This window comes from Musa acuminata, chromosome BXJ3-10 (assembly GCF_036884655.1).
Source record: "Musa acuminata AAA Group cultivar baxijiao chromosome BXJ3-10, Cavendish_Baxijiao_AAA, whole genome shotgun sequence".
Lineage (NCBI taxonomy): Eukaryota > Viridiplantae > Streptophyta > Magnoliopsida > Zingiberales > Musaceae > Musa > Musa acuminata.
In genome coordinates this window covers 31557621-31584248 of record NC_088358.1, presented here as the reverse complement: position 1 = coordinate 31584248, position 26628 = coordinate 31557621, and the positions used below count along the sequence as shown (strand labels likewise).

Genomic DNA, 26628 nt, shown 5'->3' with positions numbered 1-26628 from the left:
GATTTCCTCAACAGTTAGGGAAATCTCATCTACTTATCAGCCGCGACGGCCCCGAGGCCACGGCTAAAAAAGTTGTTTCCCGCAACAGTAACCATATGTCCTATCCATCGCATATCCAACCATGACTAACATTATTATCATAAGTAGATATATAATTGATGTATATAAGGTAATTCCCCTAAACATTATATATTAATATACAAGTAGCCGTTCTTCTCAGGTTGAACTCAAAAGACTCTTCCTCACGTGATTTCGCTGATCACACTGAAGCATCACGTGGTTACGCTAATATTAGATAGAAATTATAACCTCACATACGTGTGTATATATATATATATATAAAGTTTCCTAACATTTTTAAATTAATGGTATATGTCAAATCAAGGATTTTACTACATAAGTTGTGTAAATATTTATGGTATAGAAATTTAATCGTCGAATTAATTTAAATGAGTGGATATTAACATAAGTTAAGTGAGGAGGATGATATATCACTCACTACTTGACATTGAAGTAAATTTGTGTACAAAAATATCACAAGAAACAATTCCGTATCTGATTCCCTCTCATCACCAACCAATTCGTCGTCCCTCTGCAATTTAGACTACTATGCTCATGGAGGATCTGATTCCCGGCCTCACCAACGACGTGGCACGCGAGTGCCTCGCTCGAGTCCCCTTCAATGCCTTCCCCACCCTCTTCTCCGTCTGCAAGCTCTGGCGGCAGGAGCTTCGCGACCCGACGTTCCACCGATTCCGGAAATCCACCGGCATCGCACAACCCGTGGTCGTTGTAGTCCAGTCTGTGCCTGACATCGCCCAGTCCGGCAGGCCACGGCCTGTGGTCTACCGCCTCGTCATCTTCGAACCGGCCACCGGTGTTTGGAGCTCCCTACCCCCCAGCCCCGACCTACCCTTTGGCCCCCCGCTCTTTTGCCGGCTCGCCGCTGTTGGTACCGAGCTCGTCGTCGTCGGTGGCTGGGAACCGCATAACTGGGCCACAACCGACAAGGTCCACGTCTATGACTTCCTAACCGGTGAGTGGCGCCGCGGGTCCCCCGTCCCGGACCCGCTGCGGTCCTTCTTCGCCTGCGCGGCGATGCACGGTTCCGACAAGGGCTGCCGAGTAGTGTACGTAGCTGGCGGGCATGACGAGAACAAGAACGCGCTGCGGTCCGCTTTCGCGTACGACGTGACGGGCGACTCGTGGAAGCCTCTGCCCGACATGGCGCGGGAGCGCGACGAGTGCTGCGCGGTGATCCTGCGCGGCAAGTTCCTCGTCCTCGGCGGGTACTCCACGGAGGCGCAGGGCATGTTCTCGCGGAGTGCGGAGGTCTTCGACGCGACCGCGGGGAGTTGGGGCCCCGTGGAGGAGGCCGTGCTGGAGAAGGCGGCATGGCCCGTGACATGCGTCGCGGGAGAGGACGGGAGGATGTACCAGTGCACGGGGAAGGAAGTGATTGTACGGCTAGAGGGCGGCGCGTGGGCTACGGTGGCCGAGCTGCCAGGAGAAATGAGGCTGGTGCTCAACGCGGTGGCGTGGGAGGGGAAGCTCATGGTGATGGGGTTAGGAAGGAGCGGCGGCTCCCTTGTGGCGAACATTCTCGACATGAAAGCAACTACGACGATGACGACACCGGCTTCGGCGTCGTGGAGGAAGGTGGAGGTGCCACCGGAGTACCAAGGGCGCCTTCTGGGGGTGTGTTGCTTGGTGATCTAACCATGGAGCGTCGTAAGGGTTTGGAGATTCGTGCAGTCGTTGATGGTTTGTCATTTATTGTCGGATCAGGTGTTCAAAACCAAATTAAGCTTTAGATAACATCACACTGTAAATTATGTTACAATTTGTTGTTGTTATATATCTTATTTCTTTATATTTTAGAGAAAGATATTTTGCAACATCCTGATTACTAGTAAACATGCAAGGATAGGAAAAATTAGATTATATATTAGAGAAAGATATTTTTCAACGCCTCGCAAAAAGGATTTAAATACTATAAGTAAACCAAATAAAATTAAAACATTAAAAATCATTTTGATATAATATATTAAGATATATATATATATATATATATGTATATATATATATATATATTTATATATTTATATTAGCTTAAAAAGAACATCATGGAAATATGTACTAAAGAGGAGGGTGAGGAGAAAAAGGAGGAAAAAGAAAAAGAGAATATATACGTCTATTTATAAATGGATAGTTTAAAAATATTTAAAAAAATAAAATAAGATTGTAAATATTAAAAAAGGGATTACAAATGGTAATCTTGGTTTTATCCTTTCCCTACTTAGGATGAAAATGTGCTTAGATTTTTGCTTAAGACCTCGTCAAAATACATGAATATGTTCTTTTAAGATGAACTGGTCTGATTTAGTTTACTAAAATCCTACTTAACAATTTTATTCTCAAAATTAAAATAAATTACACTTGATTATATCATACATTCAAAATATCTCTAATTTTAATAATCCCCAAAAAATTGAAATTTTGATATTTAATTATCATATAATTCTTAAAATATAGAAAAAAGTATTAATCTTCTTAGAATTATGTCATAGTTATTATATGAATGTTAGGGTTGGTTTAGTGAAGATTGATGAAGTTACATTTAATATTAAATTAAATTATACTCAATTACAGGACCTATTAAAAGATTTTTAAATTTAATAATTAGTTATCATAAAATATCGTAAATATAAAAGATGGTACAAATCATCTTAGAATCATAATTAGATAGTTTAGTAAAAGTATAAGTTGGTTTAATAGAAGTTGGCTAAGTTATACTCGCAATGGACTAAATTATACCTCAACATATTCAAAAAAAATTTCTAATTTTAATAATTAATTATCATACTATCATAAAATATAAAAAAAATTAAAATAATAAATATTTTAAATATGCCCTGATCATTTTGTAGAAGTTGTTGGTTTAGTGAAACTTGATCAAATTATGCTAAAAAATGAACTAAGTTATACAATACCAATTCAAAAAATCTTAAATGTTAATAATTAACTATCATATATTCTCAAAAAATAAGAATTAATATTAATCATCATAGTTATTTTGTGATTTTTTGTGTTAGTTTAGTAGTATTTGATCCAATTACATCCATTTCATAACTCATCCAAAACATCCCAAAATTGAGTTTGGTTCATAGGTTTTTTTTGTCACAAAGAAAAAATAAACCATCATCCTATAAAAAGTGAATAATGAAAACTTTCTTGATAAAATGACCAATAAACTAGTAGTGGATAATAAGTTAATTGTTGAATTAAGTTAAATTAAAATTCATGATATTGTAGGATAAAAATTTAATCATCAAATTAAGTTAAATAAGTAGATAATAACATTAGGTAAGTGAGTAAGATATATAACTACCTTAGACTTTTGCTTAAATGACTTGGATGAATAAAAATGCATAAATCGATTCTTTTAGAATGAACCGATTCGATTTGATTCAATGACTTCCTACCTAACAAAATTAGAATCAAAATTGAAATAATTTACACTTGATTATACAAACTATTCAAATAATAATAATAATAATGATAATATCAAATTTAGATAATAAATTATCATAAATATCTTAAAAATAGTAAAAACAGTAAATTTTGATTGGTTTAGTGGAAGTTTATTAAGTTATATTCAAAATTGAACTAAATCACACTCTATCATAGAACCTATTCAAAAAATGGTTACTTTTAATTATTATTTATTATAAAATTTATAAAATAAAAGATGATAAAAATCATCTTAGAATCATGACCAAGTAATTGAGTAAAAGTTTGAATTGGTTTGATGGAAGTTGAAAAAGCCATATTCGAAATTATATTAAATTACACGTGAACATATTCAAAAAATATTTAATTTTAATAATATTTTGTTCAAAAAATAAAAAATACTAGTCATCTTAGAGCATGTCCTAATGATTTTGTACGGAAATGATTGGTTTAGTAGAAGCTGATAAAATTACATTCCTAATTAAACTAAGTAGCACGACAATAAAATACCGATTAAAAAACATAAAATTTGATACTTAATTATTGTAAGTTTTTTTTTTTAATAAAAACATATAATAATATTAGTCATCTAAGAATCATCATGTTCTTTTCACATAAAATGACCAGTTATTCTTCTCTTTTTCAGACATCACGTGGTTAAAAGCCTCTATAACGAACAAAACTGTAGCAACGACCATACACTGGTATTAGAAATTAAATAAAACCTTACATGTATGTATTTATTTATAAGTGATCAATTATCAATAAAGTTATCCTAACATTTCTAAATCTATGATATATGTCAAATCAAGAATTTTAGTAGGCCATATAAATATTTATAGTATAGAAAAAAAATAAGGGAATATTAACATAAAGGTAAGTGAGGAGAAGATTTCACTCACCACCTCACATTAAAGCAAATTCGTGTGCAGTATTGTATGAATAACTCCGCTTCTCCTCCTCATCACAACCCATTCCCTCTTAATTGTATAGCACTCTGCCCATGGAGGATCTGATTCCCGGCCTCACCGACGACGTGGCACGCGAGTGCCTCGCTCGAGTCCCCTTCAATGCCTTCCCTACACTCTTCTCAGTCTGCAGACGCTGGCGGCAGGAGCTTCGCGACCCGAGGTTCCACCGGCTCCGGAAATCCAACGGCCACGCTCAAGCCGTTGTCGTTCTGGTCCAGTCTGTGCCTGACTTCGCCCGCTACACAGGGCCACAAACCTTGCCCTACCGCCTTGTCATCTTCGAACCGGCCACCGGTGTTTGGAGCTCCCTCCCACCCTGCCCCGGCCTACCTCATGGGCTCCCGCTCTTCTGCCGGCTCGCCGCTGCCGGTACCGAGCTCGTCATCATCGGTGGATGGAAACCTCCCGAGGGGGCCACAACCGATGAGGTCCACGTCTACGACTTCGTATCTGGCAAGTGGCGCCGCGGGTCGCCTCTCCCGAGCCCCCTGCGGTCCTACTTCGCCTGCGCGGCGACGCACGATTCCGACGAGGGCTGCCGAACGGTGTACATAGCCGGCGGGCATGACGAGAGAAAGAACGCGTTGCGGTCCGCTCTGGCGTACGACGTGGCAGGTGACTCGTGGAAGCCGTTGCCCGACATGGCGCGCGAGAGCATCGAGTGCCACGGGGTGACCCTGCGAGGTAAGTTCCTCGTCCTTGGCTGGCTCTGCGCAGAGGCCTTCGACGCGGCTGCGGGGAGTTGGGGCCCCGTGGAGGAGGCCGGGGGGGAGGAGTTCTACTACTCCAAGACGTATGTCGCGAGAGAGGACGGGAGGCTGTACCGGTGCTTGGGGAGGGAAGTGATGGTACAGCTGGAGGGTGGCGTGTGGGCTAAGGTTGCAGAGCTGCCGGGCGAAATGAGGAGGGCGCGATACGCGGTGGCGTGGGAGGGAAAGCTGATGGTGATGGGCTTGGGGCACGATTATGGTTTTTTGGCGAACATTCTCGACATGAAAGCGACTACGACGAGGACGACAATGGCTGCGGCGACGTGGAAGAAGGTTGAGGTGCCGCCGGGGTACGGAGGATCCGTTCTAGGAGCGTGTTGTTCGGTGATCTAAGCATGGGGCATCGTCAGGGTTTGCAGATTCGTGCAGCCGTTTACGGGTTATGATTTGTCATTGGACGAAGGGTTCAAAATCAAATACAGCCTTGGGGTAACTTTATGTTGATAGATCATGTTACAGTTTATTGTTATATGTCTTTTTCGAGGGGTAAGATTTAGGGTTCGAGAGAAACATATTCCGTACCATCTTATTTGATAAATATATTATTATTAATTTGATCATAAATATTTTAAATTTGATAAATTATGAGTCGATTATCATACATGATACAATCATAAGAGATACTGTTGTGGGATCTAACCATTGGGTGGTTTCGATTTAGTCAAGACTTTAAGGCACAGGAGCATCCGAAAAACCCACGCGACAATCTTACGAGACGATTGATCGGGCCACGAGGTGATACCAAGATGGTCTTTCGGGTGGAGTTCGAGCATTTCAAACGAATCCAAGATTGGGCTATGTTATGAGGTGTTTTCCGATATGACCCCTTTGAAGTTCAGGTTAGCTTTAGGAAGATTTGTGGTCTTACATTTCTTATAATTAGATTGATTGATAATTTTAATACTAAGCCTACCAAACTGATTATTAAATTTATAATAAAAAATTATCTTTTTTACTAAATATGGATTAGATGCAAATACAACTCTATCTCAAATAGTAGTAACAAGATACTACTAGCCCAAGATTAAACTAAATAGAAGAAAAGAAGAAATCGAGATGGAAGTAAAAATAAGAATATATTAAACTTTTCAAAAGAAAAATATTTATAAAATCTTACATCTAACCCTAGACTTGAGCCTTATAGGCATGTATACTTGAAACTTGGATATGTCTGTACATATAGGTTTCACCTACTTATAGGTTGTTGTTTGAATGTCATTGACTGAGTCGGTACAACTTGGTCTTGACCTGAAGGTGTGAGGTTATTCGAGAAACCCTTGTGGCGATCTTGCATGACAGTTGATGTGGCACTAAGGTATCCGACATGATCTTTGAAGTGGCTTCTAAGGATTCGAGATGGTCCCAAAAGTTAGCCATGAAGTTTCCAGATCCGATCCTTCTGACACTCAAGTTAGCTCTTTCGGGATTATGAGTAGTGTGGAAGGTTTTGGAGAGAGGCTCGACCTTTGGGCAAGTGTTAGGGATCGGCTTTTATAATCAAGTGGTAAAGGAGATCACTCGTAATTATCATAAAAGCCTCCCCTTGCTTTGCATACATGGGCGACAGAGTCAAACGGCCTCTTGCGAGTTGTCGTCCACGAAGGTCGACCGAGAGGGGGGAGGGAGGGGGGGAACAAATCTAAGTGACCATCAAGGGACCACTGTCTACGACAGTCGATCAAATTGATCCATACGACATCTCATGGACTATTGTCCATGAGGGTCGATAGGCCATTATTCCCCTTCTACATCGTTGCCGAGTGGGGGGATGACCTGACTCTCATCCTCTATGTTTGCTCCTTTATAGTGGTTTGCTAGCGAGCTATGATTGGTACCAAAATATTATCTATGAAAGGTGTAGAATATTAATTTAATCATGAAACTCTTATATCTAAAACCATATTCTAATCAACTTATCTAAAAATTAAAAATCATCTTATCAATTTATCTTAAAAGTATTTATCTTTAATCGACTTATTTAAAGGATAATAATTTAAAATACCCTAAAAAGATATAGATATAAATATTTGCAGTACATCACTTGCACCAAGCTATGAGCTCCCTCTACCCTTGTCCCAGAGTACCCTATGGGCTCTCGCTCGTATGCCGATTCGCTATTGTCGGTACCAGTACATCGTCGTTGGTGGATGAAAACTTTCCACCTGGGTCACAACCGACGAGGTCCATGTCTATGACTTTGTATATGGCGAGTGGCATTATGGGTGTCCCCTCCTGAGCCCCCTGCAGTTCATCTTCGCCGGCGGACAAGACGAGATCAAGGACGTGCTGGCGTATAATGTGGTGGCGACTCATGGAAGCCCTGCCCGACAGCGTGGGAGCACAACGAGGTGATCTTGCGCAACAAGTTCCTCATCTTCAACAAGTACTCCATGGAGGTGCAGGGCATGTTATCATGAAGCAAAGAGGCTTTCGTTGTGATCGTGGGGAGTGGGGGCCCCGTGGAGGAGGCTACGCTAGGAATACACAATGTCATGTTATAAAGCATATTATTTTGGCATCCACCTCACGAGACAAATCAGCTACCACAGCAGACTCGGTGTGGCAGCCCAAAGTCGACATGTCGCACCGAGCCAACTCAACACCATGAGCCCGAGGCTAGCCAGCCGCCTAACACCATCCCCTTGCACCCAGTCCTCTCAAGCTGTACGGGGCGGTGTGATCAAGTATCGGGCCACACAAGAGGTGGGAAGCAGTGTCGAACAAGACTGAATCGAGCATATTAGACGTCGCCTGCACCCAATGCACAGGTTGACCGCCTGCTGCGTAAGCGGGCATTAAACACCCACATACGATGACGATCGGGGATCGGGGATCATTAAAGCTGCCACATACGATCGCACGTAGGAATAATGGCAAGGGTTGGACCTTATATACACACACTCCAACTCTTACTAACTTAAGCATCATAGTGATCGAGTCGGAAATTCTCCTCCCGATTTCGACCTGTGTGTAAGCACCCGACGAATGACAAGAGGAGTCATCTTCAACCTCCATCCGTAGGAACCCAGGTCGCAACCCTTCAATCCGACTCTAAGCCACTATGCTTTAGCTTAAAGACCGTACTGATAACCTTACATATTGGGATAGATCAAACCGTACTGACACCTCAACCAAAGGTGTAAAACACAGTGCATTGCGAGAGCGGACGGGAAGATGTATTGGTATAGCTATGACAGCTGATCTGCCACCTGAAATGAGGGTGACGCTCTAAGCGGTGGGCTGGGAGAGAAGTTGACAGGAACAAAACAATAATAATGGTGATAAACTAATATTAGACATTATATATATATATATATATATATATATATATATATATATATATATATATATATATATATATGATCAATAATCAAACTAAACAGCCTAACATTTTTAAATTTATGATATATGCCAAATCAAAGATTCTACTATATAAGCTAAATGATATATTTTAATTTATGGTATAAAAAATTAATCATATTAGTTAAATAAGTACATATCAACATAAGGCAAGTAAGGAGGGTAGATCACTACCATACATAGAATAAATCTGTGTGCAGTATTACAGAAACTAATTCCGCTTCTCCTCTCTCTCATTACCACCCAATTCGTCTTCGTTCCCTCTACAATTTAGAATACTCTGCTCATGGAGGATCTGATTCCCGGCCTCACCGACGACGTGGCACGCGAGTGCCTCGCTCGAGTCCCCTTCAATGCCTTCCCTACACTCTTCTCAGTCTGCAAACTCTGGCGGCAGGAGCTTCGCGACCCGAGGTTCCACCGGCTCCGGAAATCCACGGGCAACGTTCAACCCGTTGTCGTTCTGGTCCAGTCTGTGTCTGACTTCTCCCGCTACACAAGGCCACGACCCTTGCCCTACCGCCTCGTCATCTTCGAACCGGCCACTGGTGTTTGGAGCTCCCTCCCCCCCTGCCCCGGCCTACCTCATGGGCTCCCAATCTCTTGCCGGCTCGCCGCTACCGGTACCGAGCTCGTCATCATCGGTGGATGGAAACCTCCCGAGAGGGCCACAACCGACGAGGTCCACGTCTACGACTTCGTATCTGGCCAGTGGCGCCGCGGGTCCCCTGTCCCGAGCCCCCTGCGGTCCTACTTCGCCTGCGCGGCGACGCACGATTTCGACGAGGGCTGCCGAACGGTGTACATAGCGGGCGGGGATGACGAGAGAAAGAACGCGTTGCGGTCCGCGCTGGCGTACGACGTGGCAGGTGACTCGTGGAAGCCGTTGCCCGACATGGCGCGCGAGCGCATCGGGTGCCACGGGGTGACCTTGCGAGGTAAGTTCCTCGTCCTTAGCTGGCTCGGCGCAGAGGCCTTCGACGCGGCTGCGGGGAGTTGGGGCCCCGTGGAGGAGGCCGCGGGGGAGGAGTACTACTACTGCAACACGTATGTCGCGACAGAGGACGGGAGGATGTACCGGTGCTTGGGGAGGGAAGTGATGGTACAGCTGGAAGGTGGCGTGTGGGCTAAGGTTGCAGAGCTGCCGGGCGAAATGAGGAGGGCGCGATACACGGTGGCGTGGGAGGGAAAGCTGATGGTGATGGGCTTGGGGCACGATTTTGGCTTTTTGGCGAGCATTCTCGACATGAAAGCGACTACGACGAGGACGACAATGGCTGCGGCGACGTGGAAGAAGGTTGAGGTGGCGCCGGGGTACCGAGGATTCGTTCTAGGAGCGTGTTGTTTGGTGATCTAAGCATGGCGCATCGTTAGGATTTGCAGATTCGTGCAGTCGTTTACGGGTTATGATTTATGATTTGTCATGGGACGAAGGGTTCAAAATCAAATACAACCTTTGGGTAACCTTATGGTGATAAATCATGTTACAGTTTATTGTTATGTGTCTTCTTCGAGATGTAAGATTGAGGGTTCGAGAGAAACATATTCCGTACCATCTTATTTGATAAATATATTATTATTAATTTGATCATAAATATTTTATACTTGATAAAGTATGAGTCGATTGTACGTGATACAGTCATAACATATGATACTATTGTGGGATCAGACCATCGACCGTAGGTCGACAAGATTCAGTCAAGACTTGAGGACAAACCCACATGACAATCCTACAAGGCAATTGATCTAGCCTCGAGGTGACACCAAGATGGTCTTTCTGGTGGAGTTCGAGCATTTGAGACGAATCTGAGATTGGGTCGTGTGTCAGGGGTGTTTTCCGATGTAACCCCTTTGAAGCTCAAGTTAGTTTTAGGGAGATTTGTGTTCTTACAAATCTTCTAGTTAGATTGATTAAAAATTTTAATACTATGTTTGTCAAATTGATTATTGTAATTCATAATAAAAAAAAATCTTTTTTACTAAGCATATCTTAAAATATAAATATAGATTATCACTTGTAACTCTGTACCATGTGAAAAAAGAGATGGATTAGATGCAAATACAACTCTATCTCAAATAGTAGTAATAAGGTGCTAACCCAAGATTAAACCAAATAGAAAAAAAAAGAAATCTAGATGGAAGTAAAAAAAAGAATATATTAAACTTTTTAAAAGAAAAATATTTATAAAATCTTACATATAACCCTACACTTGAACCTTGCATGGATACTTGAAACTTAGATATATCTACACATATAGGTTCCACCTACTTATCGATTGTTATTCGAATGCCGTCAACCATGAGTTGATATAGCTTGGTCTTGACTTGAAGGTTCGAGATTGTCTGAGAAACCCTTGTGACAGTCTTGCATGACATTTGATATGGAATTGAAGTGTCCAAGGTAATCTTCGAAGTGTCTTCTACGAATTCAAGATGGTCCCAAAGTCAAACTCGAGGTAGGTTTCGGTCTCCTTTGTGGATTCCTGCACAAAGGTTAGTATCAAAGAGTTTTCCAATTCAATCCCTTTGACTCTCAAGTTGGCTCTTTCGGGATTATGAGTAGTGTGAAAGGTTTTGAAGAGAGGTATGATCCTTGGGTAAGTTTTGGGGGTCAGCTTTTATAATTAGGTGGTTGAGGGGATCACTTGTAACTGTCACAATAGTCTCCCCTTGCATACGTGGGCGATAGGGCCAAATGATCTCTTGCAGGTTGTCGTCCATGGAGACCGACCGAGGGGGGGTACAAATCTGAGCGACCATCCGAGGACCATTATCCATGGTAGTCATCAAATCGATCAAAACGACCTCTCATAGACTATTGCCTACGAGGGCTGATAGACTATTATTTCATTCCCACGTTTTACCAAGTGGGAGGATAATTTGACCCTCATCCTGCATGTTTGTTTCTTGATCGATTAACTAGCGAACTAGGATTGGTATCAAAATATTCTCCGTCAAAGGTGTAGAATAATAATTTAATTATAAAACTTTTATATCTAAAACCATATCTAATCAAATTATCTAAAAATTAAAAATCATCTTATCAATTTATCTTAAAAATATTTATCTTTAATCAACTTATTTAAAGGATAATAATTTTAACTACTCCAAAAGATATAGATATAAATATTTGCAGTACGTCACTTACACCAAGCTATGAGTTCCCTCTACCCTTGTCCCAAAGTACCCTATGGGCTCTCGCTCGTATGTCGGTTCGCTACTATTGGTACCAGTTCATCGTCGTCGGTGGATGAAAACTTTTCACTCGAGTCATAATCGACGAGGTCCATGTCTATGACTTCATATTTGGCGAGTAGCATTATGGGTCTCCCTTCCCAGCCTCCTACAGTTCGTCTTCACCTGCATGGAAACCTCGATTCCAATAATGACTGTTGAGCAGTATACATAGCCGACGAGCAAGATGAGATCAAGGACGTGCTGGCGTATGATGTGGTGGTGACTCGTGGAAGCCCTGCCCGACATAGCATGGGAGCACAACGAGGTGATCTTGCACGACAAGTTCTTGATCGTCAGCAAGTACTCCATGGAGGGGCAGGGCATGTTATTGCGAAGCGAAGAGGCATTCGATGTGGCCGTGGGTAGTCGGGGCCTCGTGGAGGAGGCTGCGCTAGGAATACACCGTGCCGTGTTATAAAGCATATTATTTTGGCATGCACCTCACGCGACACATCAGCTGCCACAGCAGACTCGGTGCGGCAGCCCTAAGCCAACATGTCGCACCGAGCCAACTCAAAATCATGAGCGCGAAGCCAACCAACCGCCTGACACCATTCGTCTGCACTCACTCCGCTCGAGGTTGTATGCGGCGATGCAACCAAATACTTGGCACACAAGAGGTGGGAAATAATGCTGAATAAGATTGAATCGAGCAGATCATATGTTGCCTACAACTAATACACGAGCCGACTGCCTGTGATGTCAGCGAGCATTAAACACCCACATACGATGACGATCGGGGATCATTAAAGCTGCTACGTACGACCGCATATAGGAACAGATATAAAAGCCACCCCTAGGAATAGCGTCGGGGGTTGGACCTTATACACACTCACCAACTCTTCCATCTCCAACTCTTACTAACTTAAGTATTGGAGGGATCAAGTGGAAAATCCTTCTCTCGATTTTAACCTTTGTGCAGGCACCCCGCGAACGACAAGAGGAGTCACCTTCAACCTCCATTCATAGGAACCTAGGTCACAACCCTTCAATTCGACTCTAAGCCATTATGCTCTAGCTTAGAGATCGTATGGGTAACCTTGCACATTAGGATAGATCAAATCATGCTGATACCTCGATCACGATATAAAGATACAAAACATTATGTATCGTGAGAGAGGACGGGAAGATATATCGATATATGGGCTATGGCAGCGGATCTGCCCGCATGAAATGAGGGTGGCGATCTACGCAGTGGGGTGGGAGATAAAGTTAACAGGAACAAAACAATAATAATGGTGATAAACTAATATTAGAAATAATAACCTTATATATATATATATAAGTGATCAATAATCAAGTACCTTACCAAACAGGCTAATATTTTTAAATTTATGATATATGTCAAATCAAAGATTCTACTATATAAGCTATATGATATATTTTAATTTATGGTATAAAATTTTAATCGTCTTAGTTAAATAAGTAAATATCAACATAAGGCAAGTAAGGAGGGTATATCACTACCTTACACAGAATAAATATGTGTACAGTATTACATAACCTATCTCTCGTTACCACCCAATTCGTCTCCGTTCCCTCTCCAATTTAGAATACTCTGCTCATGGAGGATCTGATTCCCGGCCTCACCGACGACGTGGCACGCGAGTGCCTCGCTCGAGTTCCCTTCATTAACTTACGCACCCTTTTGTTAGTCTGCAAGCTCTGGCGGCAGGAGCTTCGCAACCCGACGTTCCACCGGTTCCGGAAATCCATCGGCATCGCTCAACCAGTTGTCGTGCTGGTCCAACCTGTGCCTTATTCCGCCCAGCCCACCTTGCCAGGGCCCGTGGTCTACCGCCTCGTCATCTTCGAAACGACCACCGGTGTTTGGAGATCCCTCCCCCCCTGCCCCTTCCTACCTCATGGGCTCCCGCTCTTCTGCTGGCTCGCAGCTGTCGGTACCGAGCTCGTCGTCGTCGGTGGATGGAAACCTCCCACCTGGGCCACAACCGACGAAGTCCACGTCTACGACTTCTTATCGGGCGAGTGGCGCTGCGGGTCCCCCCTCCCGAGCCCCCTGCGGTCCTACTTCGCCTGCGCGGCGATGCACGATTCCGACAAGGGCTGCCGAGAGGTGTACATAGCCGGCGGGCGTGACGAGAGAAAGAACGCGCTGCGGTCCGCGCTGGCGTACGACTTGGCAAGCGGCTCGTGGAAGCCGTTGCCCGACATGGCGCGCGAGCGCTACGAGTGCCGCGGGGTGATCCTGCGCGGCAAGTTCCTCGTCCTTGGCAGGTACTCCGCGGAGACCTTTGATATGGCTGCGGGGAGTTGGGGCCCCATGGAGGGGGCCGCGGTGGAGGAGGAGGAGGAATACCCCGCGTTGTATGTCACTGGAGAGGACGGGAGGCTGTACCGGTGCGCGGGGAGGGAAGTGATGGTACAGCTGGAGGGCAGCGTGTGGGCTAAGGTTGCAGAGCTACCGAGCGGAATGAGGCAGGCGCTATACGCGGTGCCGTGGGAGGGAAAACTGATGGTGATCGGCTTCGGGCACGATTATGGCTTTTCGGCGAACATTCTCGGCATGAAAGCGACTACGACGAGGACGACAATGGCTGCGGCGACGTGGAAGAAGATTGAGGTGCCGCCGGAGTACCGAAGATCCGTTCTAGGAGCGTGTTGTTTGTTTATCTAAGCATGGCGCTGACAATGGCTGTGCCGACGTGGAAGAAGGGTTTGGAGATTCGAGAAGCCGTGTACGGGTTGTGATTTATGATTTGTCAAGGGAGAAGGGTTCAAAATCAAATAAAACCTTATAACCTTATACTGATAAATTATGTTACAGTTTATTGTTGTTGCTGCCTCGAGCCATTGACCAAATAATCATTACGGCATGGTACTGTTTCGAAAGCACGGACCCATCCAAGAAGCCCAAGCGGATTGCGTGGGTATGATTCAAGTGTGAGGCTGGGTGACATGTAGACTCTTGAGGCTTTGCTGGCCCACGATGATCGACTTGTGGCCCTTCGTAAGCGCAGTTCGTCTATTGATGGAAGTTTATAGTTGTCTCGAAGTATGTCTTGGCCTTGTCTAATGATGCGCCATGTCACTATGAAGTGCTCATATGACGCTCTAGGGTCCTGCATAATTGGTTAGTATCGGGGGATATCCTAACCTGACCTCTCCGATGCTTCAGTCAGTAGAGAAAGTGGATAGGGTTTAGTAAAGCTTAGGAGTTTTTAGGTCGAGTCTTCTTACCCTATTTGATTTCATAGGTGGGCTTTTATACCTGATATATCGGTGGAGGGTGGTCAGTTGCTCGTCCCCCATTTAGCTTCTTGTATCATCAAGGGTTTATTTATGTCCACGGCTAGTGAACACTCCTTTTCGTTAATTATATCATGGAAGGACAATTGTGAGCATACCATCTGTTAGGATAGGGGTATGCTTGAAGTGGAAAAAGGATGGGGATCAACGTCACGTGCCCAAAGAGTCAGGCCATGTCATCAAAAATTAATACTTCCCACGATTAAGCGTGCGACCCCTTCCAAAATATTGGCCGAGGGCGATAGATCGCTAGCGACTAGTGGTGCGATCAAGGGGAAGCTAAGAAGTCGGGTCTGGTCACCGTGTACCGATTGTCGACTCGTGAGGGGATTGTGTTCCAATTGATGATCACGTGAGGGGACGGTGCGAGCTTTTGCGTATATATTGATTCTAAGTGACAGCCCATGATTGAGCGATTCAGCAAAGCAATGCATGTGCCATTGCTTTTTCTATTATGCCTCATTGACCTTTTTCCGAGGGGTCAAAATAGGTGGAGGTTGACGGATCATTTCCGTGAGTGGCATGAGCCTTTGCTTAGATGGCCTTTTCAGCTTATGTGACGGGGTGAGTTAATAGCACTGTTATTTTTTCTATCAATTATTATATATCTTATTCCAAAGGTAAGATTTAGAGTTTGAGAAAAACATATTTCGTACTAGAGAAGTGTATTATTATTAATTTGATCATAAATATTTTAAGCTTGATAAATTAGGGAGTCAATTATCGTACGTGTGATACAGTCATAACATATGATACCCAAACGGATGAGTTATTCTATCGATTAGCTAATGGTTAGAATGACCATATGATACCAAAGCATCTCAGTGACTCAGTCACTGAGATGCTTTTATATCAGAACTCATCAATAAATGATTCATAATCCATTCATGTTCTAGAAAATAATAATATAGTCCATTGCCACCGTGCTCTTGGCACGTATGATGGCGATGCAGACGTGCACTGCTATCGAAAACGAGAGTACACCTTTTGTAGGGAAAGCGTGGATCCCGGCCTTTGCCTTTGCCTTTGGGAAGGAACGTGACGTGCTAATTGGCGTGAGACGAAGCTGACAATCCACTCACAGTAAAAACTCATGTACCTGTGTGGTCTTGTAATGGAGAGAGGCAGCCGTACTCACATCACATCCTTAAACAATTATCCGTCGCAAATGATGAGGACAAGTACACATGCTTTTACCAATTATGTGCTCCTTATCCAATTCATCTCTGTTGCCCGGCCTCGAATACCTCGCTCGAGTCCGCTTCGATGTCTTCCCGCACCCTCCTTCCAAGCTTTGGGAGCACGGGCTTCGTCGCCCCACGTTCTATTGGCTCCGGGCTGCGCTTGACGTCGTCCTCTCCACGTTCTATTGGCTAGTACGTATGTTTCATGGTATATTTTTATCTTATTATATATATATATATATATATAATATAAAAATTAAGAGTATAAATAATTTTATGTGTCATGATCTATTTTTCATAGATTACATTGCAATATATAATATCAACTAATTTAACGCTCTAGAATCACCTATGTGGCATATGATTAGAAAAGGGTATGAAGAAGTGTTGGTTATTGATTAGATTTATAATTTTATATGTAAAGCTTATGATGAGTTATCAATATGCTTAATACCTAATGAGTAATTGTTTGAGAACCTGTGACTATTCGTTTATTTTCTAAAGTTTTTATTTTTATTTTTTTTCGCTTTTGCGTACCAAATGTTTATTGAATTATTTATAACACTATCCTTTTTGTGAGATATCAAAATTTATTTACTGCTCATTTTTTAAACTAATTAATTTACTCCTTTATATACCCTTTAAGAGATAAGTGAGTTTACAACTAGGCTAACCCTTATGTGGACAAATAATATAAGGATGTTTCACAACTTCGGTAATCCCAACAAATTCCATCACGTTGTGGTATTAAAGTGGGCAAGCAATTTGAGCAAACAACAAAACTTAACAATGTTACCATGGTGAAGCATCGTAGTGAATCAAGCAAGATTGGGCAAACTAGACTATTGCCCTAAGCAATCGCAGGAAGGCTACAAGTGCAAACTCATTCTTTAAGCTATTGGAGTTGCTCAATAGGAGCGCAACAAGGAAAATGGTAAGTGAAAAGTTGACTATTCTCTATAAGTGAAGAAAGTATAATTTGTAGTATCAACCAAAAAGAGAAACCCACATTGATGTCCTTAAAAGTGAGTCTAAAAGAACTTTATCAAAGCCAATAAAAGATTTTTTTAGTAGAGAACTTATAAGATAAAGTGAAATCCTGGATCAATAATGTCGAGTCACAAGTAGATCGATTGACGAAATAGACCAAAGACTCCATGTAGCACCTACATGAACTTATGGCAAAACTCACATGCAGGATTATGTTGTTCATGAGGGCTCTTAACGAGGGAACAACACCCTTGTTACTCCAATACAAAACTTGATGGCACCTGTGATATATTGCTATGGGAGTGCCAAGAATGCGGAGGAACTTATGAACTTTTAATTTAATATAGAATAATACTTTAAAGCTATGAGGCTCAATTCTAAAGAAGTCATAGTTTCAATAGCAATCATATATCTAAAAGAGATTTAGCAATGTCGATATCGAGTGGACACATGAGAAAACTTGAAGTGAGAGTTGTGAACTCAATTCCTTCTTGAGAACACTGAGTTTATCCAAAAAGGATAAGTTGTTCAACTTATTTGATAGTCTAAATATATAGTTACAATAGAAACTGCATCGAAGGAATATCATCGATTTGGTCGGGACAATTACAACTAAAAAATGGCTCACAAATTTTGTTATTTTAAAGAACTCTAGGAGAAAGAAATAATCTTTAGGAAATTGCCTATCTAAGAATTCCTAAAGAAGGAGTCTGCAATCAAGCAAAAAAAAAGGTTCCCATAAAGGATCGAATTCAAAAGGCAAGGCTCCAAAACCTAAATGATATTTCTTATATGAAGGACCATACACGATGAAGGAGTGACCACAAAAATGAATACCTAATGCATTAATAACATTAATCCATCCTCCTAGAATAGACAAAGACAAGGTTGTCGTCCTTAGTTCGAATAATTTAGAATTCACAACAATGATAAGGAGTCACAAGGATCCCAGATAGGAGAAATATGTTAAACGTATTGTAGGGTCAAGTGGGAGACAACGTAAATATGAAGTAATTGAAAATAAGATCCTAAAATCGAAAGTATGCTTCTTGTATTTAGGACTGCACATGAAGAGGAGTACCCACAAAAGTATGCTCTCAATATATTAACAATATCAATCCATCCCCCTAGATCGGACAAAGGCAATATTGTCATCCTTAGTTCGAGTACATCGAAATCCACAACAAAAATAAGGAGTCACGAGAATCCCAAATGAGAATAATATGTTTGTTGGATGTGTTGCAAGGTTAAGTGGGAGAGAACGTGAAGATGAAGCAATTGAAAGCAAAGAGCAATGAGCAGATATATGTGGACATCAAGCTAAATGATCAAATAACTCATGCAATAGGGAACACAGATGCTACCCACAATTTCATTGCTGATCAAGAAGTAAGACAACTTGGGCTAAACATAGAGAAAAACTCAAGTGGATGAAAGCTATAAACTTGAAGGCTAAAAAGATCTTCAAGTTGCAAAAGAGATTCCTATAAAGATTAAGACGTGGAGTAAAAGCACAAACATAATAACAGTGCAATTGGATGACTTCCAAATGATCCTTCAAATAAAGTTTATGTACGCGACGAAGATGGTGCTAATATCATTCTTAAACTCTCTATGCTTGATTAGGAGGTGACAATCCTTGCATGATTCTAGTTTCTTGAGGATGAACTAAAGACCCACAACAAATATCAACTTTGCAATAGAAGAATGGGTTGTGAAAAGATGAATTAACTTTTGTGGCTATAATAAAATCGAAGCCACTTGATGTGGAACTCACTCATGAAACTATTGTGATAGAAAATATTTTGAAGAAGTTCACAGATATTATGCTACTTGAGTTGTCAAAAACTCTACCACCATGCAGAAGCATGGATCACCATATTGAGTTGGAGCCAGGAGTGAAGCATTCAACGAGACTACCATACCACAGAACTTAGGAAGCAACTAGATGAATTGCTAAGCGATGGTCTCATTCATAGTTCTAAAATACCATTCGGAGTTATAATCCTCTTTTAGAAGAAATAAGATAGGAGTCTTCAATTATGGATTAACTAATAGGTCTTAAAAAAGATATAGTAAAAAATAAGTATCTCATCCCACTTATCGCGAACTTGTCAATCAATTAGGTAATATAACATATTTCTCTAAACTTGACATTCGATCGGGGTACTCATAAGTGTGTATAGTCGAAGGTAATGATGATGTCTTTTGGTCTAACTAATGCTCAGGCCATTTCCTTAACATATGCATTTTATTCTATTATTTTTAAAAAACGATAACAAACGACACAATTATAAAAGAGTTATACCATTTCCTATTTGCCGAACTATGAATTAGAAAAAGAAATTGAAAGATGATGAAATAAATAATTTATCACAAAAAAGTGACGATAGAAATATGTAATAAATAAACTTATGCACCAAATAAAGCCTGATTTGGGTTTTTATTGGGCTTGGGCTTGGACATCAAATCCCCATCTCCTATGAACATCCACATGGCTCTGCTGACTTAGATTATATATTCCCAACAATTCAAGTGACCAATTAATTTAGTGAAAATTGATTCAATTATCATCAAAATTAAACTAGATTATGTTCAACTAAAAAATATATCTAAAAATTTAATTTTAATAATTAATTATCATAAATTTTAACTATGGTGGTTTTGTGAAGGTTTGGATTGGTTTTCATGAAAATTAATCAAGTTTCACTCGAAATTAAAGTAAATTATATTTGATTACAATATGCGTTCAAAAAATCTCAAAATTTAGTAATTAATTATTATAAATATATAAAAAAATAGAAAAACAATATTAATCATTTATGAATCATGTTCTACGTATTATGTGAATGTACTAAGAGTCTACCTTAACAACTAAACAGCCTAACAATTTAAATTTATCATATATGTCAAATTAAGGATTCTACTATATAAGTTATATGATATATTTAAATTTATGGTATAGAAATTTAATTGTCTGTTAAATAAGTACATATCAACATAAGGCAAGTGAGGAGGATATGTCACTGCGTTGCATAGAATAAATATGTGTACAGTATTACATAAACTTAACTCCGCTTCGCCTCTCTCTCTCATTTAGCACCCAATTCGTCTCTGTTCCCTCTGCAATTTAGAATACAGTGTGCGATATGATTCCAGGCCTCACCGACGACGCGGCACGCGAGTGCCTTACTCGAGTCCCCTACAATGCCTTCCCCACCCTCTTCTCAGTCTGCAAGGTCTGGCGGCAGGAGCTTCGCGACCCGACGTTCCACCGGTTCCGGAAATCCACCGGCATCGCTCAACCCGTTGTCGTCCTGGTCCAGCCTTACTGCACCTACTACAACAGTCCAGGACTCATGGTCTACCGCTTCGTCATCTTCGAACCGGCCACCGGTGTTTGGAGTTCCCTCCCCCCCTGCCCCAACCTAACCCATGGGCTCCCGCACTTATGCCGGCTCGCCGCTGTCGGTACCGAGCTCGTCGTCGTCGGTGGATGGAAAATTGACACCTGCCTCACAACCGACGAGGTTCACGTCTACGACTTCGTATCTGGAGAGTGGCGCCGCGGGTCCCCCCTCCCGTGGCCCCTGCGGTCCTCCTTCGCCTGCGCGGCGACGCACGATTCCGACAAGGGCTGCCGAACGGTGTACGTAGCCGGCGGGCATGACGGGAGCGCGAACCCGCTTCGGTCCGCGCTGGCGTACGACGTGGGAGGAGACTCGTGGAAGCCGCTGCCCGACATGGCGCGCAAGCCCTTCAATTGCCGCGGGGTGATCCTGCGCGGCAAGTTCGTCGTCCTCCACAGGCACTGCGCGGAGGCCTTCGACCCGGCCGCGGGTAGTTGGGGCCCCGTGGAGGAGTTGGTGCCTCCGGGGGAGCAATATCCGACGATATGCGTCGCGGGAGTGGACGGGAGCATTTACCGGTGCGTGGGGAGGGAAGTGATGGTACAGCTAGACGGCGGCGTGTGGGCTACGGTGGCCAAGCTGCCGAGCGAAATGCGTGTGGCGATGAACGCGGTGGCATGGGAGGGGAAGCTGATGGTGATGGGAATAGGGATGCGCAACGGCGCCCTTGTGGCGAAAATTCTCGACATAAAAGCAACTACGACGATGACGACACCGGCTTCGGCGTCGGCGTCGTGGAGGAACGTGGAGGTGCCGCCGGAGTACCAATGGCACGTGGAGGTGGCTTGTTGCTTGGTAATCTAAGCGTAGAGGAGGAGTACCCGTATGATTGCTGGCATCACATCATCAGCACTACAAAACCTAATCTTAAAGTAGCACCCTAAAAAAAAGAGGTGAGCAAAATGTCACATAAAGACACTAGTATTTTTAATATTCCACATGTTAGATATCACCGCGTGATTGCAAACGATATGTATTGTATATGTGTCTGCAGCATTAAAAAATATATATATGGTAATATTTTTATATTTTCATCTTCTATGAGACCAGTTTACACATAATTTTCCAAATTTTTTATTCTATTTCATTTTAACTTAACCATTTATTCTATTAATTTCAAACAAAAAAAAAAACTGTACCATTTCCTATCTGTTGAGCTATGAATTAGAAAACGAAATTGAAAGATAATAACATAAACAATTTATTAAAACAAGTAAAGATAGCAATATTTAATAATCTTAAGCTCGAAATAAGGCCTGCTTTGGGTTTATTATTGGGCTTGGGCTTGGGCTTCGGTTTGGTCATCGGTGTTGATGTCGAACATCCATCCACATGATTGGATGATTGATCTGCAGGGCCGAAGGGACACGGATCCTTCATCTACTTTTCCACTGCCTCTTCTGCTCTTTCCTCCATCAGTGGTTTGGTTAGGTCTGTTTTATAACTCTGTTTTGGTTCTATTACTATGGTCACTTTGTGGGCGTCATCTCCCGGTTGTGACCTCCTCTTGGGGTCCAAATCCTTGGCTTTGCCCCACAAAACCATGTACAGCCCGCTCACCACTGCAACTGCACCAACCAAGCTGCAGGAGAAGAAACATGTCGTATGCTTCGGGATGAAGAAAGACGATGCGAGGTTTGGAATCCATTCGGAGGCAGTAAAACCATACCTTCCAAGATGGAGTTGCTCATGCAGCAGTATCAAAGCCAAGACTGTGGTGATGACTGTCGAAAGTGGGTTGAACATTGCAGAGAAGAGCGGTCCCCTCACCGATATGCACCATGATTGCAGGTAGAAGGTGACTCCAGACCCGAAAATTCCCTGCACACGCCCCTTTGTTCAGTCTTTTGGCCTACTACTTGGCTGGCTGTGCGAAGGAATAGAGGGATGGATCAAGGGAGAATCTTCTTACCGCAAATAAGCAACTCAAGAGCTCAACCAGCGAAGTGATCTTCCATGAACTCAACTGTGGTTCTAAGAAAAATGTGATAGTGGCGGATTGGAAGGTTGATATCAAGCACATCCATGTTGACAGCGACAACGGGTCTAAGTAGTCGTTGCAGATCGGCACCTGCAAGATGAGCCAAAACGACCAGCAGCAGCTGCTTCCGATGAGGAAAAGTGCGCCGACGACCCACTTATCGGTTGCTGAACCCAACAGCAGGTGTCGAAACTCCATGGATAGAAGCCTCGGGCCTTTCAAGAATGCCATGGCGGTCGCGCCTCCAACGCAGATGACGGTGCCAATCACTTTAGCCATGCTTCTCAGGCTCCTCGCTTTCACTTTCTCTAGGCTGCAAACACCATGAAAGATTTGAATTCCTATTTTCTTTTGTGAGGGAGATGATTTGGTGAAGGATTTACCCCAGAGAGGCTGCCATAACAAATGTGATTGCTGGGATTAGGTTGGTCATTGCTGTGGCCACTGATGAGGACGCCAAGTCCATCCCTCGGTAGTAGAAGAACTGGTTGAGGGTGGCACTGTTTGTTTCACAGAGGAACACGCACGAGTCTCATGTGACCGTGATACCACCCAACAACAAGAACCCGAAAATGGAGTGCCAAGGGCAAGCATCACTTACCCAATCAGCGAAGCAAGAAACACCAAACAAAAGCCTCTCGTTCCCAAGTCGATCTGACCTATGTTCCCCCTGCACATCGACATCCATATCAAACACGCGTAGAGAGCGAGAGCGAGAGAGCGAGAGAGAGGAACCTTTTAGTGATGATGTTTATAGGAAGCAAGACGAGGGAGGCAATGGCCTGCCGGTAGACGACGAATACCATGGGGCTCATGCCGTGGGTGAAGGCTGCCTTGGCCGAGAGGGCCATGGCGGCGTAGATGCACTGGACGGCCACCATGGCCAATCCGGGCTTGTACTCCTCGAGGAAAGAGTCAGCCATGGATCAACCTCGAGAAAGGAGGAGGAGGAGGAACTAATGGATTTGCAGGCTTCGCGAGGAAGAAGAGCCGTATAGATCGCAGGCATTTATAGGAATTTGCCTTCATCATACGTGACACATTAATGAAATGTATACTAAACTAAAAAATTCTCGAGACTCATTTGTAGCCCAGCCGTGTCTCGATTCAACACGCAATTATTGAAGTGAGACAAGCCTAGCAAGTAGATTGATGACACTTAGAAGGTTGGCATGAGCTCGACTCGAGTCGAACTCAAACTAGACATGGCATGACCAAGTCCACATCAATCCGCATGACTTGAAGCCAGGGACTAAGATAGATTGCACCGATATCAAATGATGTCATCTAATAATTGATTGTTTCGTCCTTTATTTCCATTGTCGAATGGGTAGAGGTGCACAAAAGTCACTCGTCCGCACGATTCAACTGGCTGCTTGCTGAATTATTGTCCTGCGTTCGCTGCACCCCACACAGTGCATTGCATAATTGTAGCCCCCATCAATTGCATGTGCGATTTGGGATTCAAGGCCCTCATCGTTCCTCTCTTAATGGCCGTACGCATTGTCTTCCTATCGATATCTGCGTTCGGTGGAGCTCCTTTTAGCTCCATCGTTTGAGAACTTTCGGGTGCATAATTGATGTTATCTCCAAAGTCCATCGTTCGTAGGAGATCAAGATGTGATCCGACATGAGCTAAGCCCGAAATATAGGTCGAAAGAAGTTTTCTGACTCGATATCTTCGTGTTATATATAGTTGAGACTTTAAAACCGTAGGTCATTAGTAAAATATTCTTCGAATCAAGCATGATTTAAAGAGTAAATGCATGTGGAGTCTCAAAAAAAAAAGAAAAAAAATTAAGGTATAAAATTACTATTCGAAATGTAACAATAATATTTGTACCGAACGTATATCTTGAATAAGTAGACTATTAAATCGATAAATATCGTTTACACCGAAAGGATGACATCATCGCAAGAAGGCCACGTAAGTGCCACGGCAGTGCCGTAAACTTGTGTGGCTCTAGTTTGACGGCTACGGTGGAGCAATGTGATGGTAATACAACCTCAGTGCGCAGCTTTCGTGGATCTTATGGTATAAGTTGATCACACCAACGTGTCCTTTGTGCCGCGTTGACCTTTAAATATTATGGAGGTGATTTGACCCCAAACATTACAAGCCTTTATCGAAGAATGTGAGAATTTTCCTTCGTCGATAAATGAGACATGGAGGGTAAGAATAGTGTGAATGCAAATGGTATCATTGGGAAAGCAATTGTCTGTTTGAGTTGGTGAAATATAAGGCTTGAAATTTATATTATTTTTTGTTTGCATTCAAATTAGATGAATGATTGAGTGTGGGGCATGCAATGTTGATTGTGCTTGAATCACATGGTGTGAAAAGCAAGGTTCGAGTGGGGTTGTGCTCGTCTTGTGATGTGCCATGAGAGAAGGGACGTCTTCCAAACGATGGCCTATGTGAGGAAGAGCACATCGAATGGCGTTCATCGAAAGGAGTAGGTCATTCTGCACATCAATGAACACAAGTAAAACGACGATGCTGTCAGTATCTTATGCACGCTTTGATCAATTAGTGTGGGGGACATGCCACCGGAATCTTCCCGGCGTTACTAACGACACAAATCTAAAATATTTACGAGACGATGATGATTTAAAGAAAGGAAGAAATCACATGCATACGTAATGCAGTTACTTTTTAAATAATAGTAATAGCATACTATTAGTCTAACATCAAACCTAATAAAAAAAATATATATTAAACTTTAGAAAGAGAAAAATAATCTTGAACTACTTTTGGACTTCTAGATCTAAATACTCAAATTTGATGGATCTGAGTGAAATAACAATTTAAACTAAGAGATTTTTTATCTATGTAACTCTATCTAATCAATTTATTTTAAAAATAAGAGAAAAAAATAATAATTTATTTTTTTTTAAAAAAAAATATTTTTTTAATTATAACACTCTCATTTAAAGCATACTTTTAGATATATAGATCCCTACTTGCTTTCAATATCTTCAAAAGGTCTTTTCGAAAGATATTTGATAAAGATATATACGATACTATATTTGTTCTTAATCTCCACTGATTCTCAATAACTCTTTGAAGTATTTTTTTGGATGAAATAATATTTAATTTTAATATACTTAGTTAGATTTATGATCAATTTTAATGTACTTTGATTATCACACTGTAAAATAGTTGATTTTTTTAATTTGATAGCAAATGTCCTTGATTAAATACCTTAATAATATACATTTTTGATTGGCAAATAAGGAAGCCTTGTATTTCATTTCGATTATAGAAAAAAAGACTCATTGTTATTTCTTACTATACCATGAGATATAAGTAAAACTATATAAAAAAACATAATCAGAAGTGAACCTATGATTATTCAAATCATCTCCTAGATCAGCAATTATAGATGTATATTCTTCTTCTAGAATAATCCCAAATCACGAGTATAATTTATATATTTTAAACGAAACTCTTGAAATTTTAAAAAAAACTTCTGATTTGTCTTTTACAAATAGACCTAAGTGAAACTTGTAACGCCATCAATAAAAATAAGCATATATCGAGGACCTAAATAGGATGGAGTTTGAGTAAGATTCATGACTAAGATCTGAGAAAAAATTATATCTAGAAAGTGATCTCTCCAAAGGTTGCTTGTATGCATTGTTATATTGACAACCTTCACAAACTATATTGCTACTAAAAGTAATAAGATTGGGAAGATCATTAATTAAAATTTTCTACATCATAATTTCTAATTTGAGAAAATTTAAATGACCAAGTATAGAAGCTTAACTTTATCGAGACTAAAAATAATATAATTTTTAGCATCAACTATATTAACAATAGAGAAAAGATTTTTTTTCATACTTATATATCATACACACTCTTTAACATAATAAAATTATTATCTTAATCTAAGATTATGATAATACTTTCCTTCTCCACTTGATGAATAATATTAT

General features: G+C 41.8%; 6 protein-coding genes across 6 annotated transcripts; 5 read left to right on the top strand and 1 right to left on the bottom strand.

The window, feature by feature from the left end:
* Nucleotides 1-569: 569 nt before the first annotated feature.
* Nucleotides 570-1873, top strand: LOC135650828 (F-box/kelch-repeat protein At1g15670-like). Its single transcript, XM_065170445.1, has one exon. It carries the CDS (start codon nucleotides 610-612, stop codon nucleotides 1717-1719), a length of 1110 nt encoding a protein of 369 aa, XP_065026517.1. The 5' UTR covers nucleotides 570-609; the 3' UTR covers nucleotides 1720-1873.
* Nucleotides 1874-4447: 2574 nt separating this feature from the next.
* Nucleotides 4448-5768, top strand: LOC135651094 (F-box/kelch-repeat protein At1g80440-like). Its single transcript, XM_065170887.1, has one exon. It carries the CDS (start codon nucleotides 4517-4519, stop codon nucleotides 5585-5587), a length of 1071 nt encoding a protein of 356 aa, XP_065026959.1. The 5' UTR covers nucleotides 4448-4516; the 3' UTR covers nucleotides 5588-5768.
* A 3007-nt stretch (nucleotides 5769-8775) lies between these two features.
* LOC135650882 (F-box/kelch-repeat protein At1g15670-like) lies at nucleotides 8776-10157 on the top strand. Its single transcript, XM_065170538.1, has one exon. The coding sequence runs from the start codon at nucleotides 8901-8903 to the stop codon at nucleotides 9969-9971; it is 1071 nt and encodes a 356-aa protein (XP_065026610.1). The 5' UTR covers nucleotides 8776-8900; the 3' UTR covers nucleotides 9972-10157.
* Nucleotides 10158-13366: 3209 nt separating this feature from the next.
* LOC135651464 (F-box/kelch-repeat protein At1g15670-like) lies at nucleotides 13367-14489 on the top strand. The gene has a single exon (XM_065171534.1). The coding sequence runs from the start codon at nucleotides 13416-13418 to the stop codon at nucleotides 14487-14489; it is 1074 nt and encodes a 357-aa protein (XP_065027606.1). The 5' UTR covers nucleotides 13367-13415.
* Nucleotides 14490-20444: 5955 nt separating this feature from the next.
* Nucleotides 20445-21509, top strand: LOC103969874 (F-box/kelch-repeat protein At1g15670-like). Its single transcript, XM_009383512.3, has one exon. It carries the CDS (start codon nucleotides 20445-20447, stop codon nucleotides 21507-21509), a length of 1065 nt encoding a protein of 354 aa, XP_009381787.2.
* A 373-nt stretch (nucleotides 21510-21882) lies between these two features.
* Nucleotides 21883-23821, bottom strand: LOC103969075 (WAT1-related protein At4g30420). The gene is made up of 6 exons (XM_009382496.3): nucleotides 23422-23821; nucleotides 23288-23356; nucleotides 23070-23186; nucleotides 22618-22999; nucleotides 22375-22526; nucleotides 21883-22287 (listed from the first exon to the last, which is right to left on the bottom strand). The coding sequence occupies exons 1-6, from the start codon at nucleotides 23607-23609 to the stop codon at nucleotides 22086-22088; spliced, it is 1110 nt and encodes a 369-aa protein (XP_009380771.2). The 5' UTR covers nucleotides 23610-23821; the 3' UTR covers nucleotides 21883-22085.
* Nucleotides 23822-26628: the final 2807 nt, after the last annotated feature.

Excerpts from the sequence above, each read along its gene's own strand:
- LOC135650828 (XM_065170445.1), top strand. The coding sequence starts at position 610 with ATGCTCATGGAGGATCTGATTCCCGGCCTCACCAACGACGTGGCACGC.
- LOC135651094 (XM_065170887.1), top strand. The coding sequence starts at position 4,517 with ATGGAGGATCTGATTCCCGGCCTCACCGACGACGTGGCACGCGAGTGC.
- LOC135650882 (XM_065170538.1), top strand. The coding sequence starts at position 8,901 with ATGGAGGATCTGATTCCCGGCCTCACCGACGACGTGGCACGCGAGTGC.
- LOC135651464 (XM_065171534.1), top strand. The coding sequence starts at position 13,416 with ATGGAGGATCTGATTCCCGGCCTCACCGACGACGTGGCACGCGAGTGC.
- LOC103969874 (XM_009383512.3), top strand. The coding sequence starts at position 20,445 with ATGATTCCAGGCCTCACCGACGACGCGGCACGCGAGTGCCTTACTCGA.
- LOC103969075 (XM_009382496.3), bottom strand. The coding sequence starts at position 23,609 with ATGGCTGACTCTTTCCTCGAGGAGTACAAGCCCGGATTGGCCATGGTG. Across the intron at positions 23,357-23,421 it reads ATAAACATCATCACTAAAAG|GGGGAACATAGGTCAGATCG; the intron begins GTTCCTCTCTCT and ends GTCGATGTGCAG. Across the intron at positions 22,527-22,617 it reads TCTTGAGTTGCTTATTTGCG|GGAATTTTCGGGTCTGGAGT; the intron begins GTAAGAAGATTC and ends GGGCGTGTGCAG.